Here is a 24,295-nt window from a genome sequence, read left to right on the forward strand (position 1 = left end):
ATCGAGCTGTATCCGTGTCCGACTTTATGCCTTGCAACGCCTCATCGATATGCTTCCCAAATAAGTTTTCACCGTCAAAAGGCATATCAACGATTTTCGCCTGCACCTCTGGACGAAAAGACGTCGCCTTGAGCCAGCCCTGCCTGCGAAGCGAAACCGCTCCAGCCATCTGCCTGAAGGCCATGGACGAAACGTCCATGGCGATGTCAATAGATTCGGCAGCAGATTTAGCTCCTTCCTTAAGTATGGCTGCCGCTTCCTCCTTTCTATCCTCTGGAAGAGCAGAAAGTATGGGTGCAATATCAGACCACATTTGCCTGTTGTATCGTCCAAGCAGTGCCATAGCATTTGCCGCTTTAATGGTAGAGGCAGCCATGACCGCAAACCTCTTACCTGCCCCATCCATTCTTCTACCCTCTTTGTCAGGTGGCACTAGGGAAGTAGCCACCGGGTTCTTAGAATTTCTTTGCGCCGCCTGCGTCACAACCGATACAGGCCTGGGGTGCCCAATGAGGCAGGCTTTTGTGGACTCTGGGGCTCTGTATTTTTTGTCAATGCGGGGAACTGAAACCGCTATCGACGCAGGTGTTTTCAGAATCTTCAGTCCCTCCTCCCAGATGTGAGGGATAATCGGAATTGAGCGAAGCGACCTCTTGTTATCATCTTTGAAATCATACAAGAAACAATCCGTCTCTTGTACCTCCACATCCAGATTGAATCTTTTGGCCGCCCTTTCCATGAGATCATGAAAACCTCCGATATCTTGAGGAGGGGAGGTAGATTTGAGTGGTTCAGGCAATGCAGCCGATGGTAAAACGTATTCGTCCCATTCCTGTCCCGAAGCATCCTGAACGAGTTCTCCTTCTTCGGGCTGCTCATCCTCGTCGGATTCCGTTAGGTCGTCCCTTATAGTAACAACCTGCGGCAATCTCACCCCCTGTTCTTGGGGAGCAGGTGCTTCAGGTGTCTGAAAGGAAGGCGTCTGCCTAGCTGGTTGCGAGGAATTCGCCTCTGGGAAGCGACGGTAGTAGTCGTTTAACATCAACCTAAGATCAGAGACAAGGTTGAGGGGTATAGACATCGTCTCTTGACGTTCCTCCTCCCTCGAGTCCTCATGCTGCTCCTCCTCCTCTTCATCGTAATCACCAGATTCCTGAAATGAGTCATATCTGGAAGATTGTGGTCTGTCCTTGAAGGAATAAACCTCCTCTTCATCCGTGTCTTGGCTCTTTATCTGCAGCTGAGAAGGACTGTAGGCGGCACCTGAGGACTCCTCGCCATCTGAGTCCTGCTCTAGCAATGAGGACGGCGGCAAAGGCGAAATCTTTGTCCATGAGGTGAACTCTGCAGCTTCACTGATGGTAGATGAACCTCTTGTCGACTGAAAAGACCGGATCGAGATCATGGTCTTCGACTGCGGTGATTTGAATGCTTTTGCGGACGATAGCACGATTTTCGTCGACGGAACCGTCGTCGACGGGACTTTCGTCGACGGAACCATCGTCGACGGAACCATCGTCGACGGAACCATCGTCGACGTAACCTTCGTCGACGGGACCTTCGTCGACGGGACCTCCGTCGACGGGACCTTCGTCGACGGGACCTTCGTCGACGGGACCTTCGTCGACGGGACGTTCGTCGACGGGACCTTCGTCGACGGGGCCCCCGTCGACATCTTCGACGTCGAACCTGTCGACGGAGTCGTCGTGGTCGTCGTCGACGGCCTGTTCGTCGACATTGAGATTTTACTTGTCGATGTTGTAAGCGTAGACGTCGCAGTCGTCGACGTAGCTTTAGACCTTATCGTCGACGAAGCCATAGTCGTCGACGAAGTCGTCGTCGACGGAGCTGAAGTCTTCACCACAGGCCTTGGAGCAGAAGCCAGCAAGCTGGTAGAAGGTGCAGACCCAGGTTCCTTAAGACTAGACTGTTTCTCCACAGGAGTAATAGGAAGAGATGAGGTTAATTTCTCCTTAGGCTTACTCCTTTTAGACTCCACTCTCTCCACAGAAACAGAAGCCTTTCTTTTCTTGGGAGTTGAATGAGAAGATTCCCCCTCAGAATCTGAGCCTGATGTGGCCTTCTTCTTCTGAAGCCATAACAGTAGTCTAGCCTCTCTGTCTCTTTTAGTTTTGTCAGAAAATTTTCTACAAAGCTTACAGTCTTTCACCAGGTGTTTAGGGTAGAGACAGTAAAGGCAGTCCTCATGTGGGTCCTCAGAGAAAAGTCTGGCCTTCCCACAGGACCTGCATGGCCTGAACAGCCTCTTTTTAGAGCCGTCAGCCATTATAAGAGAAATAAGTACACACAATACCTCAATCTAGTAGACAGGAAACAAGATTCCAAAGGGTCAAAAGTTCACTCAGGAACAGAAAGAAAACTGAGCAGAGCTCAGGGAGACTCCTTATCACACGAAGGCGGTTGGAAATCTGAGGCAGGAAGCTTCTGCTGGGGAGTGTGAGGGCAGGGCAGCAATGCTGATTGGCTGGCTTTTGGTCCAAACAAAGATATGGTCTGGTTACCAAATAATACAGCCCCTATGGGGATTTTTTCTATGCAGTTTTTCTTCTCTATGATACTGCTTGGTCATTCTGTTACCGTGAGACTCCCACCATGACGACGGGGAAGATACAAGCATGTGAATCTATGAAAGATGTAATACTGGAGAATTTAGTAAAAACAATTAAATTTTTTTTCTTGATTATGAGACTTTCTTTATTCCATCCATGTGATGCTCTCATATCATCGATGTAAAAGGTTTTTGCTTTTTAAGCTACCTGTAGAGACCTATGAACAGATAAACCAACTGGAACTCAATTATATAAGTCAATGGCTCTGGCCATACTGCGAAATACTATGATTAATAAAGTTTTAAGGAGTCTTATTGATTTTATTATTTTTATATTTTTATGTGAACTTTATCCATGTGTGTACTTTTATGGCAGAATCTGCCGATTAAACATTATGATGATGGTGATTAACCAACAGAGAAAATAGTACACAGAGGTCTTAGCCAGACTGGGCTTATACAATAACAAAAGGCAAATACAACAAAATTACAGACAGATGTTAATCCTTAATTATTTACTAGAATGTTTCAAACACATAGAAATAGAAATAAACTTCTTTTTACAAGAAGGGATCATTATTCAACAGGAAGTATGTAGCATGATGAGCTCGAGTAATCAGATTTCCAAGGTTTAATCTCTCAATGGGCTTCCAGTGGCATGAAAATACATTTTAGATCAATATTCATCACCTATAAAGCACGTACGTTATCATAATTCTCTGTCATACGTGGCACAGGATATGAAAGGTCTATGGAAAAAATGAGTTCAAAGAACAAACACTCATTTACAAATCATTAAATTAAAGAATCGATAAAAGTCAACCAAAACCATTCAGGGGCTGCATAAAGAATTTGAAATGCTGATCTCTCAGTACTCCAAACAACCCCTTCTTACGGTGCCTTAAAAAATGGGATGAAAGTTCTTACTAGATAGTACACTCAACAATAAGGAAAATACTCTCTCAACTTGAGCACAACCTTACCTACCCAAAAGACGAGATTTTATTTAAGTTACCTGTATTGCAAAATAACACCATGAAAAACCTGAGATTCCACTTTCCTCCTTTGGTTGGGGAGAAGTTGTTGCTAAATAACTTAATTTGTTGTTCATTGACTTCTACTCTGCTTATTGTGTTTATATGTTGACTCATTATGTACAAAGAAGGGAAGGAGGGGTGGAGGACAGAACAGACTAAACAGTGTCTCCCCAACATTTCGCCCACTAAGGTACCTAACCTGCTGTAAGGACCAAATTTCACAGAGGATGTAACTCCCACTGCTTTGCTATAGTCGTATCTCTTGATTCTAATAAGTGTTATAAAATAATTGTGTCTTCTTCGATGTGAAGTGCTTTGTCGAAAATTATGTGGTCCGTGCTATATAAAAGTTCAAAAAAAATATTTAAAATAAAAGGTTTTGTTGCAAAATTCTTCCTAGTCCTACAATCCTTTCAGCGCCTTCAAGCCTTCACCTAAGCTAACAGTCCCCACATTCCAGGCTGTGCGTTCACGGTGTGAATAGTGCTATTAGTTAACTGTGTACCAACATGTACGTTTCTTTCCAGCTCTCCTATCAACTGTTGGTTTTAGGACAATATTGACCCACTCCTCAGCCGGGAAAGGCAGGTCAGTCAGATAGGAAGTAGGCTTGATAGTTAAGGAAATATGCACTTGGCTGTTTAAAAATGTCACTCAGTTTAACTTCTAAATAGTTACTACAGCACAAAAAAAGGTTGCTACAGACAAATGAATGAACGCAGAGGAGACCTACATCTTTGTCACTGCCTCTTTTGTCAACATGGCAAGGAGCCAGCTTTCATTTACTCTGCAAACGATGGTGCTAGTCAAACCCAGAGCAAAAAATACACAAGGTAAAAGACCTCATCCAAAGCCAAAGCACTTCCACAAAACATGGTGTGTGGAATGCTTAGCTAAGTCATCGGCAGGGCACGTAAACGTATTTCCAATTCTTTTATCGGCCAGTCGCTCTCCAAAAGAAGTGGTTATTTAGAGTGTATTTCGTTGATCAGTCAACTAAGGGTGACAACAACTACTTTACTGTATGGCCCAATTAACGCACCGGGTTAACATAAGCCAAAATACACTGAAAATAAACATTATCTATCATATGTGTGCATACTGGACTTCAAAAATCTGTCGTCCGATAGAATCAAAGCCCCAAAGGCGCCTAGATAGAATCAAAGCCCCATAGGCGCTAAGTGAGCAATTCTTTGGCTAAAACACAGCCAGCAGCCTTCAGGCACTTGTAATATAATCACAGCACTCTCAGCACTAGCAGCTACAGTGTTTCTTTTGCGTCTGAATTACATAATGTGCTTACAAATAAGCCACAAACCAAGATAAATAAAGCACATTGGAAACATCATTTTGTTTCCAAAGACTGTCGGAAGTGCAAGAAACACGTTGAGAATCATATGGTTAGTAAAAAAATATATAACATCAATAAAAACAGATACAGAAAAAGACAGGAAACAAGGTCCCCCGTTGACCTCTTCAAACAGAGAATGACCCCATGATACTCAATTAAACACTTTCATATTTTATCTAGATTATAAAACTGAGCAATAAACATTTCTTTTTATTCTGTGTTTAAAAAAAAGCATTAAAATGTCTAAACTGCGTTCTGCGAAGCAGTATCTATGTCAAAACATGCTACACTAACCACATGGCTTTGTAGAAAAGAATTGACATGTCACTTCAGTAAGTGTCTCTCAGCCAATACCTTCTAATCCCGCCTGGCCAATCTCCTAGTAAACATAGTTGCAGATAAATAAAGGGAGGTGAAAGGAGAACTGCTGTACTGGAACCAAGGATTCGGAATCCTCTGCCAGCAGCCTGAACCACAGACACTGAATAGCATCCAATTTTCAATCAGGAGCAGACTACTCGCTCTGCTGTTCCAACATTACCTTCCATTAAGAAAAAGCAAATGCCTTCCTTTATAGTAGCCCCTCTTTCTGATCTTCTCCTTGTTCTCATGCTGGCCCCCACTAAGACCTTCGACCACTAGTCAGCATTCTGCACACTCTGGAAGAACAGGATTTCAGCCTAATGCATCTTGCCAAATAGAAGACAGCAGAGGCGTTCAAGTTAACCCCTCAGGGTAACCCAGACAAAAATCAATTCATTTTGTTTAAGATTACATTCACAAAGCTATTTGCACACCTAAGTTCAAATTAGGGTCACGCATACCTGCATTTAGATGGGTAACATCCACTTCCTGAAATTCAGTAACAGGAACGATGCATCTATATTTTTTGTGTGAACAAATGAGTTCTCACGGTTTACTACGGTTTTTAGGATAATTAGCAAAGGCTTGCAGAACCCCTTCACTCACTAACTTGTGAGTAGTCCCCAAACTTTTGCAAATAGTGTTGCACCCTGAAAAATGTCAAAAATGTACTCTTGGCAGACGTAGATGGCTTTTTAGGACAGGAATGGGAATGTACAATGTCAAAATTGACAAGGCTATAAGGGAAAACATGTTTACATTTAGAAAGGTATTTTCCCCAAGGAGAATGGGACATTTTACAGGATAAATGCACTTTAGCATTATATGTGCACATGCAGAAATGTATATGTGAATGTGGCACTCTTTACACATGCAAGTACGTCTGAGACTTCTGCATGAATAATACTCCAAACGCAGACATAAGTCTACAGGAGAACATTTTAGGTTTTTCCCTTCAGGTTTTCTAACTCACCTTCTTGGACAACAGTGCAAGCAGCAGCAGTGATTACAGCAGCATTGACCTTTCTTATGCCACTTCTTGGGGCACAGAGGGCTTTCCTGTCATGAAAGTCCTTCCCAAAAATCTGTGCAGCCAAACACATCAGATACGTGCATAAAATGTTGATGATGTGCTGCATATTAAGCAGCTAACAAAATACTTCAATCTGATGAGTGAAAAGCATGAGGACAAATTTACACCGAAAGAACTCGTTCAAGAGGGAAGATTTTATGTTGGGCGTATATTCAGATATAGAGTAAGTTTGTCAACTTTTAATAAAGTATTATTTACAACAGCTGTAACAGGATCCTAAAAATGAAGGTAAGCCATACGTATACCAATGGGGTGATTATAGAGAAAATTAGATCATGGTTCGAAACAGCAGAAGTTCTCAGAAGTAAACCTATGCTCACCATCTGGAACAAGTGAAGCATAGCAAAGGGATACCATTAAATATATTCGAAGTGGAAGGTGTATCACACTAGTCGAGAACGTCTGCTCATTCCCTCAGTGCATTAAAGATCATGTTTGATCATGGGGGATGACTTAATAAATAATACTTAGCGCAAATAAAAGTCCTCAGAGAACACAGGCAAAAAAGTGACCTGCATAAGGAATGTGGCATGCTGAAGGTACGGTGAGGTCTTGTGTAGCCTCTCATACCATAACCAGTGACGTGAACTTCTGCAGTGCCCTCTACTCATCCTGCTCATTCCCCAATCCTGGCAAGGCGGAGCTTCTTTGTATCACTCACTGAAAACAACTAGAAGCTTTGCAATGATAGTCGAGCTAAATACTGCAAAACATGATGGGACTGCCAGGTGCTATGGACTATTGTAACGCCCTGCTACTAGGAGCTCCGAACTTCCTAATCAAGAGATTACAGATAGTTTAGGAAATAATAATGGTGTAAATGATGAAATATAATAATGGGGAAAACGAATTTAATTAATTAAATTCATTCATAATAGGCTGTGCAGCCTGATGGGGGCCAGAAAAAGGTTCCCTTGTTGTTCTTACTAATTGGCAAGCGCAATTGGGCGGAGCGCGGAGAGCTTGCACGTCGACATTGGTTAAAGTTTGGATCTGAACAAAGTGAGAAGTAAATAAAGGAGTACAGAGGTGTGCGTCTCTTCACTACTGTTGTACTGAACATGATATTTGCACATTTTCGTTGCCATTACTATACGGCACCCCTCTTTTTTTTCAGTTCACTTTTCAACTTAAGAAAAAGTCTACATGAACGAACATTGAATACCTATACACCACCCACGTCTATCTGAGGGAGGAAGGGAGAACAGGGGAGAGGAAGTTTCTTAATGAGAAATATGAATTCCAACTGCAGGCATCCTTGCACATATACACTCCGAATGACCGAATGACACTTGCTTTCACACCGATTAGATTTTTAGCGTTGCTTTAGTCGATTAGGCTTCAATGTATTTATCAACAACTGATCCAGATTTAGCACTCACAGGGGCAGCCAGCAATACAAGTGTGAAGGCTAGCAGCTCCCAATCCAGTAAATGAGCATGTGTTTTCATTAGAAAAATCCACTGATGGGATGTTTTAAAGCACAACTCCGAAAACCTGAATCAAACAAGTACATGCGATACATTTTTCACTATGATTGGAAAGCTAAAGTTAATCTGTGCTAGCGCTGTAGTTTGTCAGATAAGAGCACATAGGTTCCGGGAAAAAGGGAGATTTGAACAGGTTGACAAGATGCGGTCTAGTACCAGCTGGGAAAATCAGATTAGAAGACTAGAGTTCTGTTTCTAGAGTTGCCGACTTAGCCTTTTAGACAATAACTCCCTCCTTTGTAAAGGAGTAAAGGCCAAATAGTAAAGCACTTGGATAGACCGGTCTCAGTGGGAATTGAGAACTTGCCAGTAACCATGTTCCATCCAAGGGATACACCTTGGTATTGAGACTTCATGTGCATGGATATTTATTTTTATTAAATGTAAATAGCAGTTTTTGAGGAAGAAATGTGCCAGACTGCTGCGGCAGAATTTTCCTCAACACCCTGAACGCTTTCAGCGTTATAGAGGTCACTTCTCAAGGATTACTGGCAGCCATGAATGTTGTCTGTGGGACTTCTAATTCTTATTAAAACTAGTCCTGATGTCCTAGGTTGGCCCTTACTTCTAAGGGGCTGATACGGGTGCTCCTGTCTTTTCACTCTTCTTACCATCCCGGGGTCTTTCAGGAACCAGAATCAGTGACAGAGGTAGATGGATAGCTGCTGCATTGTGATGGACTTCCATCTCCAAACTGTATCAAGGATCTATGCAGTGCATTGCTCAGCCTGACAAGGTGACTGCGAATGAGCGCTGGGTGTCAAACAGCACCAGTGGAGGACACACCATGATGGCCTATGTATGTCCAAGGAGTAAAACGCCTATGGTAGCCACATTATCAACTGTTTTGAATGACCCAAGAGCACAGACACAGTGGCATGATGCCAATCACAGTACACAGGGACAGCAAACACTGTAGGGGTATTTGGGGAAGAAGCGCTTGATGGAAAGGATACATTGGGGAATTATAATTTTTCCCAGGAGGTGGATTGGCCTCCACAGTATCTGGGTTGTGATATGGCCAATGATTGGTCATCAACCTACCAACCCACAGCAAGCCCAAAGGAACATGTCTGAACATGTTTGAACTGGCATTTAATAGCCTTGCACTATAAAACCGTGGGGGCCTTGGAGATTTTGCCCGCGAGGGCCATATGGGGTAGAAAGAAAAGCAGAGACGCATACCCTTTGAAGACTTTAAACATGGCAACAAGGATTAAAGTGAAGGTGTTTTTTTTTCCAATCTGCCTAGCTCCGAAGCCAAAATGGGAACAGCAGAGGCAGGGCTCTCCAAACGTGAAGAAAAGCTTTCAAACGGTGAACACCTACTGGTGGATTCCCTCTTCAATATGAAAACAGAAAAAGGCACCCGGGAAACTGCAGTCAAGTGCAGAGAAAAAACAACACCTCATTGAGCAACAGCTGAAGGTGAAGCAGAAAGCTGTGGGAGCAGAGGCCAAGATATGGACTAGGGAATCCATGCCCGCTGCTACGGAGGGAAAATAAGTGTCTTCTTTTAGGTTCTGCTCAGTTGAAGCACTGTGAAGTATGAATCAAAGATAGAGCTGGTGAAAATTATGTGGACAGCAGTTAATATATATTAGAGTGTTAGAGGTTCCTAAGGTGACATCAACTGAAGCCCTCCACGACTAATGATGGGTGTTCTGCACGACCTGATTAGCACATTGGAGAGTGAAGACACACTGATGATCAGTTAAATATCCAGGCTGCCAGCAAGGAATAAAAGGTGGTGTTTCTAAAGCCGGGTCAGTAATGGTGGTAGTTCAGTCCAAAGACTTGAGACCCGAGCCTACTTGATGCCATGCAGAAAAGGTTAATGGTGGGAGGAAATAAGACAGTTTCTAGAACAGAGTGACAGCCCCACATCACAGAATGGGGACTGGTCTGTAATGTCAAAAGACGTTTCTCAAAGAAGGCTCACAGCCAAGAGGGCTAAGGCTATACCATACTTCCTAAAGTGAATGGGATGGGAAAAGATGTGCCTGCAACCGGACCTAGACAGACTTTTTTCTGGAGAGTATGTACTTTAAAACATTTTTTTTAGAGTTTTATATAGTGCGTACTCGACCCGAGACATCGGGTATTAGAGCGTTTTACAGGAGCACCAGTTTCGTTACAGGACACATTCATTTTTGTTAGGCGCGGAGAGATGAAGTGATTTGCCCAGAATCACAGGATGTTGAGCGTCGATGCCGAGACTCTAACCCGGTTCCCCAGGTTTGAGGTTGACCGCTCTAGCCGTAAGGCTACATCCTCTCCCCAACTACTTGATGCTGGTTGATTTGACTAAAGTAATTAAAATGATACATTTGAGTAGGAGAGTTCCTGAGAGCTGGGGAGGAAGCTAGGTTAGGGGTTGCAGGATGGGTGGGTACTCTCTGGAAGGGAGAAAGGGTTGAGTTTGTGAGGGCTGGTCCTTAGTATGTCGGTAGTTATCTTAATGTGTCCCTTGGCTTCCCCCTTTGCACCTCAGGAGTTAGGGGCTCATTTTTTTACTTGGTGAGCTATTTTTATACAATATTAGGTAGAGGTGATATGTGCTTGCTAATTGATCAATGTTTTAAGGCACCTTGCAGTGGAGCTTGAGCGTTTAATTGTTTTTACCTCTTTAAGAGGACACTAATAAAAATATTTCATTCTAAAAGTAATGGCCCGATCAATGCAATGTTCCACTTCACCTGTTGTTCTGAGAACATTTGGGCCACCTGTGAATTACAAAAATGCCTAAGCAGTGATGTAACTGTGCTGCACAACAGGAAAAAAAAGCAACGGCATCTGTTTTAGCTAGCAGGGTATACGACGAAACAGTCACCATGCAACAACAAGCCCTTTAAGCAATGTCCTTTTGCAGTAGGTATGTGCAAGAAACAGTAAATTAAATAGCATGTAACTGAAAAATATAGTGCGATGAAAACGCTGTTCTGCTACCTAGACAGTAAAACCAAGATGAGGCTTATATGACATTTGGTTTGTTGCACTGCCCACTGCATGCTGCTTGAACTGAAATGTGAATTAGGTTTAAACCCTACCGCAAATCACTGCTGCAGCAAAAACAGATGCATTAAAAGCCTACGTTTTTTTTCTTGAAATAAGAGGCACTGACTTCCTCAATTTCAGACAAAAATGTTTATGTTCTATTAAAGTTTTGAGCAAGTTTACAAAAACGTTTTATAGTTACCTTGAGAGCCCAGCGATTCAGCTTGGAAGCATCATGTAACTGTTAGAAAATGCAATCTTATGTGGTAGATCCTTTAAGCCTTTAACAATCCTCAAGTGACTGCTGGAGATACTGGATTGTTTTCAAAAACCAGTAGTCTTAAATCTGAAATTAGATTTGCTTTCCTTCTACCAGGCTCCGAGTGATCTAGGTTGAAAAGGCCACCATAGATCCGTCTTTTGTTTTCGTTACATGTTACGAACACAAACAATCATTCAATTCTGCAGTATCCTCTAAAATAAAACGAGTGACAATATTGCTCCTTTCATTGCAACCTTCTGCTCTCTAAATTCTGTAGACACACGCATGTTCTGTTTTCTAGAAGACAAACAGAAGCTTCAAGGGGTTCATTCATTTGCAGCACCTGAGATTTTGAGAATATGTCACTCTTTGTATAATTTGTAGAGTGTCTAATTAACAATCTAAAATGTGATGCAATTGAGGATCTCATTTTACTGAGTTCAATCTCTTTAGAGAGGTGTTGGTATTTTCCTGAACATATATTATCTTTCCTTCCTTTCAGAGAAACTGATTTCTTTACTTGTTTCGATTAATGGCACAGCTAATTACATGGAAACATGGTTTCCTCTTTTTACCTCTTTTTAGGTGCTCCATTGAACATTTGCACAATTCGACTAATAGCAAAAGCAGTATTGAGTCTTAACTATCAGCACAATAGCCCATTTGTTTCTAATTTTGGTTAAATTGTTACAGGGGGATTATCTCCAAATATATTTCATTGGCAGCCCGCACTTTTGAACGTTTAATTTACTGAAAGTAGGCCCTTTATTACCAATTACACAGAAGTGTCGAGGCAACAGGTGTGCACAAAGCAACAATCATGAGCTTTTTGAAAGACAGTCAGGCTGACTCCCATCCGACATGGAGTCAGCCGGTAAACAGTAATAGGCAGATTCTGTGGCTTGGGGAGATGGAGTCAAGCAAATAGAAGAGTGGAAGATTTAATCTCAGGGAATGATTAGCTGGCAGGATCCTTAGATCTGGGGTCCCTGAACGTGCCAGTGTTCTTACAGAGAATGCCAAAAAAGAAGCCTAACACATTACTTTCTACAGCAATCTAGGGTACTAGTGTTGGGTTTTGAGTACTCATGCTGGGTTTTGTTCTGGCAAATCTATCTCCAATAACAGGAACTAACCTAATTCCTAAGCTAAGGTATGCTACGGAGAGTGCGCTGCACAATACACTGATGGACATTAGAACCTTTTACTACTCTAATGGACACTACATAGTTTGGCACTATACAGCTTAGTTTATTTGGATGTTACTTTCCGGCTTTCGCCATGGTACCATTACCATTGAGAATGGACTCAGAGATGGGATGTTATTGGAGTGAAAGCTTGCATGGTTGTCACTACCTCAACTAACTGAAACAACACCAGAAGCAGAGTGGGTAGCGAGCACCTTCTTGGACTGGGAGTGGTGTGTCAGTGTTTGCCTTGCTGAAAATTGAGATACATCTTGTATAACAAGTCCCACAAAATGAAAGCACTCTGCTCAGACTTGAAAGCAGAGGCTTTATTCTTCTCTGAATCTTTGGATTACTACTATTGCACAGTCCGTCTATGCTAAACTTAACCTTTACTCCCTCCCACCCGCACCAAACACCTGATTCAGAACTGAAGTCCTTTTCTGCTCATGCGTAGACACAGTTAATTGAGTAATAAGTCATCTAAGGGAAAGCAAGTGTGGTTAATCTAATTTTCCTTCCATACAGACACAAAGAACTGGAAATGTTCCACCTTTTGCTGTGGCCTAGGTCAGGTGAGAAAATGATGTTCATCTTTCTTGTCAGGACATTTTTGGAAAATATGGTTTCTTAAAACACAAAAGAAAGAACGGACATCTTTCAAAAGTAATACATTATGTAATCAACATTCCCAAAACGTATTCAGGAACAATAAACAAATTATTAAAATACTCTTAATTACATTAATTTAAAAAGCAATAGGTTTTTGGAAAGATCTGAAGTTGATCTGCTGGTCTGCGACAGCACACACAATAGTTCCTCCTACAGGCATGGGACAATCAGAAAAACTACTGCGCTATAGATATATAACGCTTGCACTGGATGCACAGAATAAAAACAGTTGTGCTACAGGAGAAGCAGTGAGCCTTATGCTCCAATATGAAAATGCCCATCATAAATCTTGTGCCAGGAGAACTAAGAGTATATGAAGTGCCCGTAGAATCAAGGTCTCTACAGTCCCTTTTACAGGGGGCATCACACAGGAATTCACTAAAATATAAACAGACTTGCTGGCGTTGTGCGGCAGTTGCTGCGATTACTGTACTGTGATGCTAACATATCATGGTGCTGTTCAAATATTCCACGGTGCTGTTAATAAACTTATGGAGGTGCTAAGCGTGCAGCTAGTAATGTCTGCACTGCTCAAGACGCCAACATATGGTTATTACCGCTATACATCCCTTAACCCCTGCGTGCGCATGACGGAACCACGCCGCCATGGGCGGCGTGTGCTCATGACGGTGTGGTTCTGTCATACGGCTGCCACTCCGCCCATGCACCATTAATTCCCCACCTGTGCGGGCGAATTAATGAGCGGGCGGGCCCGTGACAGAACCACGCCGTCATGAGCACACGCCGCCTATGGCTCATGACGGCATGGTTCCGTCACGAGCACGGAAGCACTGCGCTCACCCCCCACGCCGCTGCAAAATTCGTGCCGCGACGAAGGGGTTTAAGTGGCATTAAGTAGCCTTGAAGAACATCTTCTCGATGGTCCAGAAGACCTGCTATTGCTCACTAAAACCTTACACAAAACTGAGTAACGACCAGGGCTTGCCCTCAGTTCTAGGAGTTCGGAATGGTACTACGAAAGTAAAAAAAGGTCATTCTACAGGTTCAGTTGGGGAAGCTGAGCGGAATACGTCATCAGGGTTGAGGACGTTGTGAATGTACATCTTTTACTCACCAAACGCTCACGAGAAATCTTGTAGCTAGAAAAAGGAGAGAGAGTACAAAGTGAAGCATTGGTGTCCTGCACTGATCTTTGACTTAGCATCCTCAGACAGCGAATTGGTAAGTGCAGCACTAGTCTGCAACCTAGCAATAACGAATATATACAGAAGGAAAATCCAGAAGCGATATTTTGATTTTAAAAAAACTACTTTGTTTCTTAAAATAGGCATGACCATTCAATACGGATATTCTCGAGGGTGACTAGTGTGGCTGGTTTAAGTACTTTGATTTCATCGACTCCCCATTTAAAAACGCTTTTCAATTTAAATCAAAAGAAGACTTTTACAGAATTGACATCACTCAGACCCAAACGACGCTTAACAACATTCCAAGCATCCTACACATAGCTGCCAGCCCAGCAATTTCCTGTACCTTCTCAGTGACCCTCACTGCCGCATATGCTAGATAATGCCACACTGTGTGCGACATTCCGTTTTAAATACAGATTTTGAGGCTCTGTCCACTGACATCAGACAAAACAATGACACTTGCAAAAGGGACTGCGCTGAGGAAAAAGTGTAGGATGTGCATGTTGATTCTGTGTGTGATGCAAGGGTCAGCGTGCAACCTCTATAATAAGTGGCCTGTTCTAGACATTCCTTACTGACCTTTTTCCCCTTACTTAACTCCAACAACTTCATGTTTTAAATGGAACTTAACTCAACAATCAAACGTATCACAAGGTCTTCCAGTACCACATTAACATGTAGACAACACTAACTATTAATGCCCAAGGGACTCTGGGTTCACATGAAATATTGTGGTTGATAAATTGTGATTCACACTGCAACCACACATTGCTCATTAAGTAATACTACCAATACTTTCTGAACTAGCAAAGCACACCAAGGCAGCACTTTGGAGTGCTTTGTTGTTGGTCCGTTATTGATCACACCCAATAAACAATTGTGACCTGAGGAATCACTGTTAGTCAAAGACAATTAACACTGCCACCTACGAATTTCCCTGGGTACATGGTGCATAAGATGCATATTTTAGTGCTTACCGCCTGCACATCCACATGTCTCGAATATGAGGGCAGAAAGCACCGAAATGTAAATTTTAGCAGAAGAAAGGTCTGATTGATGGACTTCAAAACTCAAAACACGTTCCATCAGGGGTTTGCACCTGGGTTTGAATTTAGCAAAGCACCCACATTCAAGGCTACAAGGTGATTCCTTTTTTTTTTTATTAACCTCAGATGGATCAGAAAACTGACTGGAACTGGTTGGATACAAACAAATCTATGGTTTACAGTTTAGAAAATTCTGCAGTAGATAGATTATTCCACAAAGCTAGGTTACTAGGTTGTTTTTCGCAATTTAAACTTCTCTGCTGCCATCACATGAATAGACAGACCTATACAGTGGTTATTGGCGACTGATTAATAATTACAATACGAAATGAGACTGTCAAGCGTGGCTAATTATACGATAAATTGGGATTTGAATTCTGTATTTTGAATGGTAATCAGAAAAATATCGAATTGTTCCCTGGAAATAAATAGAAATTATTTTTGTCTCGTCAGAAGCTGTGTAAAAATAGTATTAATCAACAAGGAGGGAGGAGGGATAGCTGTCCATTCTATTCCCCTGTGCTAATTCAAATAATCAATATGAGAATGGACACTTGTAACTGCGTTACAGTGGTTCTTTAGGCAACCCTCATAAACGCTATGTTGATCTCGGTTGCGGTTTATATCGGTTCTCCGCCCCACATATGCTTTATGGCATTATCATCGGGTTGTCTAAATTTATGCTGTATGCCAGCCTCAAGCCTAAGGCAACCTCTGGTATAGTGCAGCAGTGTCCAGAGATATATCTAAAAAACAAACCTACATCATAAAAATGTTTTATTCGCTGATAGATGAGGTTTATTATTAAAAAAAGAGTCGGGTATATATGTAGACCGGGTTACTTGGTCTGATTATATCACTTAAAGAAAAACGTCAACATGGACAATATCATCTTTCGGAATCTGGGAAGTGTGGTCAAGTCAACCCTTATCAATGGATACTTGAGACCACTCATAGTTAGCTGTCACAAGTATAGTAGAACCTGATATGGCCAGGTGTGATTGGATTTGCACTACGTGCATAAAGATTTCCACGTAGCATTGTAAGTCTTTATTGTGGATAATGCACAAGCCACGGCTAAAATGCCACTGCAGCCTGAAGGAATAACAGATGGCCATAATTGAAGTGATCAAGAACCATGCAGTCAGGCTCAACGACTTGAGGTCGGGATTGGGAATCTCTCTGTTGCGTATGGAGAGAAATCTGGGATGACTTTTTGACCAGAATGGTGGTGATAGGGAAAGATTCCATATGTTCAAAACGGGTGAGCCATGACAAGGAAATCAGAATCAGGGAAGAGTGATCTGCTCTTGTATTTCTTAATAATCTGAGAATTATGGGAAATGGATGAAAATATCAAGCAAAGCCATTTAACTAGGTCTTGGAAATGGCATTTTTGCGACTGAGAGCACCTCCCTGATTGTTTTTGCATTCTGGAAAAATATTCCACTGCTATGTCTACCAGTTGATGATGAACCAGTACTGCAGCATTTGTGCCACTTCCAATAAAGAACAGGCCTCTTTCTTCCTTTCTTCACAATTTAGTGCATCGAGGCCATGTTGTCCATCTAGATCAATCCAGCTTGCTATTCTAACCGCAAAAGAAAAGATTGGAGGACTAGTCTGAAGGCCTATAACTCCAGGATGTTTATGTTGAGTTGCCTCACCACCTTTGATAAGAGGCCTCACATGGATAACTCAAGCAAGTGTGCACCCCATCCTTCCAGTGACACATCAGGTTGTCATGATTATCCTGTTTGTTGAAGGATGGATCGGAAATCAGCTTTGAGGTTTGATGGGATTCTCCATCACAGCAAGGTTCGGTTGAGCAGTCTGGTGAGTTTCACTGTGTCGCACCCTGAGCCCGTCATTTGTTTTCACTGGTGCTCTAGCTGCTCTTAACAGGCCTCATCCGAAGTCTTTAGAACGGAATCAGGCCGAAGCAAGATGACATGTGACTTAAGACAGATGTGTATATCCTGATGGGCCCAGGTGGCGCTTCGAGCAAAAATGCTTTTGCCCTGGCCTAGAGTTTTAGTACTCTTTCTTCTAAGGGCAAAGAGAAAACCTTCCCTTCCAGGATTGCCTATAGGAAATGCAATTTTCGCACTGTATAGGTGGAATATTCCTCAGTGTTCAAGGTTAGTCCAAGCTCTTTGATTGGGCAGATGCAGGCAGTTGTGGAGGCACAAGTCTTTTACTTTGCAGAATCCTTGACGAGCCAGTGGTACGAGTACAGGTATACTGGGGTGCCTTGTCTCTGAACGAAGCCAGCTACCAGTCGCCCAACAGTTTGTAATTATATGGGGTGCAGACTTCAGTTCACAAGGAAGCACTTTCTATTGAAAATGCTTCCGAACTACTGAAAAAAATCATAGGTACAACCCGTGATTTGAATGTATTGGGACGTGAAAACACACATCATGAAGATAATGAAGCCTGATGCTTTTTAACCCTCCTTGACAATGATCCTAGCTTCTTCAGTCCGGTCATCTGAAATAAAGTCGATAAGAGGTGAAATGTCGGGTCAAATCTGGCAATCATATTGTCCCTAGATAGCCAAACCAATAGCAGCTTTTATTGATATTGCAGTCATACATCGGACTCTGTGCCTAGATTATCTGTTCATATGTCATTCCTGTCTATAGGTGCAGAAGTTGAAGTGAAAGGGAAATGATTCAAGCATGTGAATTCCTGAAACATCCAATGCTGGAGAAGGACTAATTTAATTGAACTGAAGCTACAAGGCAGGAAGAAACATTACTACAAGCACTAAATCAGTGAAGGTATTGGTCCTAATCTATGAACCTAGAAATTATGTTTCCTCTCCATCATCTCTGGTTCTTGAGTGCTCCAGCAAGGTTAAATCTTCAATTCTCTCGTCAAAATACAAATAAATGCCTTCAGGTTGCCTAAACTCACATAACCCAAGCCCTTTGGGATACACATAATCTTAAATGTTACTATAAAGAAGACAATGCATCTATTTTGTGAACACCGCATAATAAAACTACTTTTGCGGAAGATCCTTAGGACCAACAATACTCACTCTTTCTATGCTACAAATACAAAAACTTCCAATTAAAGCCACAAAGCAAATATGTCATCAGCGGCATGCAACCAGGTGACACATACATCCAAAGTTCAAGTAAATAAGAAATATGAATCTACTTGCTTCATTCATGTTAATTTGATCTTGTGATATTTTCTGTGCTGTGCCTGAGAATCATATTTAAGATGAAATAGAGTCCACAAATATCGTTGCAATATATATATTGTGAAAATCTTCTTAATTTATGCTAGTTAGGTGGATGGACATGAAAGCCCTTTAGAAACATCTGGAAGGATATGCAGTAAGAATGGTAAAATTCTTTATTCAAATACCAACAAAGAGTATCTATCAGCTGTTTCGGTCGCTGTTCAAGGTTGCAGAGTTGACTGTATCAAGGTGATTTATTTAGTGATATGTGAAAGATGCTTTGCCGAAACATAAAATACCAGTGAGGTCTATGCTCAAGATTCACTGAAACGTTTGCTAACCTGAAGGAAACATATGACATGAAAATGATACATTTATTTGATGGTAGAAACACTAGAAAGCAAAGCTGTTCTCTTTAGATATTAGTGTACCACAAGAACATATTGGTCTCCAGACTATCCTGCCTTATCAAGAAATGCAGTGGAGGCACTCGAACAAATATCCCACAAGTACAGTGAATTCAACAATCCCAAGGAAGGATCCATCAATGAAACTATGCTATCCAAAAGTAAATGGTTCTCTTGCAGTGCGTTTACTATACATTTGTATACGACTACTGGGATGAACTTGGTGTCGAGTTCAAATGGACGGAGCTGAAATTTAGAGATATACTAGAGTATTAAAAACAAACAAAGCAAGCCTAAAGTGACTGCATGGGTTATTTACTGTGTCTTCCAGGCCGCCACAGAGAAAGGATATTCATTCAACTAAATAATTCTCTAGTTTGCCAAAGTTATGTTTAACGCATTCTAGCAAGGAGCTAATAAACACACAAACTGGTAGCCTATTTCTCTAGTTGTCTACTCCAATAACCAGAAATCCAGGAGGCCAAACATTTAGCTAAATCCAGATTGAATTTCTTGTTTTCAACTTTTCCAATAGTAAATCCCATGCCTATGCAACCTGAAGATGTATACAGTATTTTACATTCAGATATGAAATGCTGTCATTTAGAATACTGTTAGACTATGAATTCCAACCACCAACGTACGTAAAGCAAGCTTGTGTGGACATGCATGTGTATGACAAGCAACCTTGAATTTGTATTAAACTATTTTTAAACTTAAAAAAAAAACTTTGGCAGCAATTGCACTCAAGTTAACTTGAGCACCCAACTTCTTATAGATACGACGCACACTGTTACAACAGGGCAGCAACTGCGCTCAAGTATACAGAGTCCATGTAACTTCTAAAGAATCTGAAGTATTATGATCATTAAACATAATGCTTAATAGGTTCCCTTTTGCTGAGAACAGTTTATGGAGCAAAGATCCTTCATAATATTTGTGGGGATAGAAGAAATGAAAAAAAAACGACAACAAACTGCATAACAGCCATGACAAACCTTTGAGCAGTCACTGTACAGCTCATATCTAGACTATAAAAACATCTTCCAGAAGAATATAAAGTCCACAATACCCAAAGTCGAGTGTAATATAAACATTGAAGAGGAGCAGAGGTAATGACAATTCTAAGACCGAATATCCCTCACTGTGAGCCTTTTGCTGCGAGTATCAGGTGGGCTTTGGAAGCCAACATCTAAACTGGACCTCAGTATCAGTACTTAGGACCTAATTATGAACTTGGCGGACAAGGTTACTCCTCCACAAACGTGATGGATATCCCGTCCACCAAATTACAATTCCATTATATCCTATGAAACTTGTAATACGGCTGATGGGATATCCATCATGTTTGTGACGGAGAATCCCATCCGCCAGTATCGTAATCAGGCCCTTAATTCGAGAAAAGTGAAGTAATGGTAAGTTTAATTCAAGGGACTTTTCTAAAGACGACACTTTGTGGCGTATGAAGGTCAAAAAACACACATTTCACATATGAAGACACAGAACTACACTGAAGAAATCTTTTCTCATTTTCTTACCTTCACACTTCTGTGATGTATCCGTGAAGGCTGGCACTTCATGCTGCTTGTGTTGCAACAGCCAGTGCAACGTTTCACTTCCACACAAGGTGGCCATATTAAGAAGTTGGCAGAGGTGGGATCGATCTGACTGCGAGGAATCTCATAAATTACAGTCCTTGTTTTACAAAGTGCGGGGACAGCTTCCTCTGCAAACCAAAGAGTAAAGATTCTTGATGAATATATGTTCCTTCCTCAAAAGGAACACAACAATATGAAAACATGAATGTGTTAAGAGTTAATATTTAGCTAGCGTTCCACTCTACACATCTCTAATCACACAGTGATAAACCAATGTAAAGTGTGCAAAATCCTTTCTTGCACTATCTGATTATGGTCGTACTTTCTTAATTCAACCTATTTTTTCTATAGCAATCCACTAACAAACTTTGCAACTATGATTGAAAGAATACATTAACTGCAGTATTCACATAGTGGCACTGGTACTAATTATTACAACAATGTAATCCTTGTTCATAATATTCAACAGCAATCAATGCGGAATTATCAATTTATATTTACTTTCTCTGGACTTCCTAAAACATGACCACTTTCATCTCGATGAGATGCATGATCGCCGATGGTATTTGTTTTATGGTTATTCTATTTTTAAGTGGGTGCTGCAATGTTTATTTTTGATTGCATGCATATGTCATGAAAATAAAAACAAGAAAACATTCTGCAACCTCAAACATGGAGGTCATTTGCTCAAAGGAATTATTATTATTTTAATTAACCATCACATATAATCTTTAGTAGAACAGTGCAAGTACTTATAGACATACTCTTTTTAGTTGTAATGCACATCACAGAAAATATGGGTCGTCCAGGAAAATTTACTATTGTCTTTAAATTACTGTAACCTGAATGCATATTTAAATACGCATACATGACTAAAAAATAAAAAGGGGTACAAAATGGTAGAAAAAATTGTACTTAAGTTCACTTTTTTTAGGTGGATTTGCAGCTGATCTGGCAAAATGATGTCAGTGGCAGAAGTGGGCTGACACACTGTCCCGTGCTGTATGCTGTACTTGGTGTAAGCAACATGTGAATGAATGGATCAATGGATGAAGCGTGCTGGCCCAAAGCCACTTTCTGTATTTGTCTATGAATGCAAATGTTAAAGATTTTGGTCATCACATGAGGCTGGCAAAACAACTATAGACATCTTCGGGCCAGACCTCACAACAGTACAATACTTTAATAAAACCCCATAAAATGATTACAGCATACATTTAATTGCTCAACAAATAAGCAGCTGACTCAATATCCATAGTACTTACCAGTACTAGTGGAACAAAGATTTGCAAAAGCATTTACAAATGCACTTGTGTTTGCATTTCTCACTCACCCTTTAAACTCTAGTAACTGGCAAAGTAGTATATGTCCTTGGTTTTGGAGACAGGGTTGGCTAAGCTGATTCCTCTTCAATGAACCTCCTTCAACTATAATGTATTCTAAATTATTTGCGTTTGGTACCATTCTAAAAATGGCTTCCCACAAAATGAAAGAAATTGCCACCAGTAAGCCAAGGTGAGTATTATGCCAAAGGGCGTTACCATCATGTCATGCATACCAACATTATGAAAGGAATTATGCCATTGACAGCGTTAAGCCCAGTGACAGGCAACATCAAACCATGGAGATCTACAATATGGCAGGAAGATCCCCTTTCTTTTTAGACCATTATTCGAGAGATGCAATGTACCTTCATACCAAGGATGTTCATAGTACGTCAGGAATTACCACTGTTATTCCAGGACAAGCAATACATTGTAAGTAACACCATCATACTAAGGATCAACATTGTCCAAAGAAATACCACTGCTATGCAATGATTTGAATTCTACCAAGGGCAGGCATCATCTCATGGATACCAACAATTAAACAAGAATTACCACCATTGTGCCTAGGACAGCATTTTACATGGGGTGGGCATCATGCCATAGATGCTCACAAGTCGCAAAGCAATACCACCAATATGCAAGCCATTGTTTCACCAAAGGGACGAGCAGGAAGCTAAAGTCGCCCAGAATTACCATCATTGAGACAGAGGCAGTATTTTACAATGTTAAGCAGTGAACACAACAGTCACACACTCACGCAAACGAAAAACACACACGGTCACTAAAACGCAAGGAGACACACACACAACAGTTTTGTATGCTTCTCTTCCTCAGCCATCCAGGCTTCTGCTACTCTCCTGACTACTCTTCCTTCTAGGCCACCCGCCAGCTCTGCTTCCTTCCTGATATCACACACACGCATTAGGAGTATGCACAATAACCAGTCTCCGATTTAATTAATGGTTAGGCTTTTGCTGTCAGTCTACTGTCTGTGTGGATGGTAAACGCTTTTCCAGAAAGCAAGCCTCCCCACTTTTAAACTCTAGAAGAATCAGCGAAATAAAGTGTGTGAATACATGGTGGCGTGCAGGACGAAACTAGGTCTACCAGATTGGTTTCACGATTTGAAAGCGTGTTTCCCAACTGACTAAGAATAGTCATTTTTGTCATGAATGCAATTCCACAAACAAAATGCAGTCACCTGTACTTTAAATGTGGATATTGGAGTTTAGTACAATGTACTCTGTTTCTGAAAAAAACATGTTCACTTTTTAGCTCTGGCCCAACAAACCAGCTGTCCCCAGATGCGTTGTGATCAACCTCAAAAGGCTTTTAGGAGTACTACAGAAAGAGAGAAATGTTGGCTCCGCCCACGTTGGTAGCTATGAGTACGTTTTGATTGGACAGAATTTGTGTGCTTCCACAGAACAAAATGCTTCCCTTCCACACAGCTATCATTAGTTTCTTTATTTATCCAGCTGCCAGTGCCAGAAGCAGTACGGCCTGGACTTTCAGAGCCACACACATGACATTACACTGCTGTTAAAGTGTCTTGGAGTACTAGTTTACAGTGCTCGTTTTCCTCTGGCAGAAACACTGATGGGAGGAAGCCAGTCATGAAGAACGTATTGCAGTCCAAGCTCCCTCACATTCCATAATCAACATTAGACTCCAGCGAACAGGTTTGTGTTTGAGAGCAGTATTAAATGCTACGGGCTACAATAAACTACATGAATTTTAGGTGAAAAGACAGCTGTTCGAGTACTACTAAGAGTGGGTTATAGGTCTACCTATGTGTTAATCCACCAGAGTACAGGGTTTGATTGGGCCGTATTTAAGTGACTGCACTAAAAAGACTGCTTGTATTGCACGTTTTAACTAGTGGCAAAGCTTTAAAAAGTTTAGACTGAGTTATCTATGTTGGTAAGCCATGATCATGGTTATAGGCCTAATCTGTTTATTATGAAATGTATTGATTAAAGGAAATAGGCCTTTTGTTTCTTTATGGACTATATAGTCTCCCCTTATTTAATTTTTCTGTGCTTTCGGTGGCCACTCCAAAGGACTAATGCCACAAAAGGCAATTTTTTTCTACATTCAATTCCGTTCGGTTATGCCAACATGCTACATTTACAATGAACAATACACTAATACGTTTGTTTCAGAACATCTTTCAAATGAACATTTGTTTCTGAACTAATATTTCAAATTTCAAATTATTTGAAAGACGTTTTTGTGCATGTACCCATTCCTAATGGAGGTTCATACTGTCTCCAAGTTTACTCACAATAGGATAGAAATGATGTGAGGCAGGTGAAGTATATGCCAAGTGACCCTATCTCTCCAACATTTCTCTGCTTCATCGCATGCTTGAGAGCAGCTACTACTTTGGGCAGCATGGTTGCAGCACACCTCTGTACATAACGTATAGCACCAAACATAGTATTCTTAGGCTCTATTAGAAGCAACTATCTTACAACCATGAATTAACAAACTGAGTAGCCTATTTACTCCCCTCAGAAACGACCCTGGGAGCTGCTGACGG

General features: G+C 41.3%; 1 protein-coding gene across 2 annotated transcripts in view; it reads right to left on the minus strand.

The window, feature by feature from the left end:
• The window catches only part of PDGFA (platelet derived growth factor subunit A), a 96,121-nt gene that overhangs the window by 23,637 nt on the left and 48,189 nt on the right, over positions 1–24,295 (minus strand). For both annotated transcript variants that reach the window (XM_078664905.1, XM_078664904.1), the window contains exon 4: positions 20,363–20,550. In XM_078664905.1, coding sequence (XP_078521031.1) covers positions 20,363–20,550 — 188 coding nt within the window. The remainder of the gene's footprint in view (positions 1–20,362; positions 20,551–24,295) is intronic.

Source organism: Lissotriton helveticus, chromosome 10 (genome assembly GCF_964261635.1).
Source record: "Lissotriton helveticus chromosome 10, aLisHel1.1, whole genome shotgun sequence".
Classification (NCBI taxonomy): domain Eukaryota; kingdom Metazoa; phylum Chordata; class Amphibia; order Caudata; family Salamandridae; genus Lissotriton; species Lissotriton helveticus.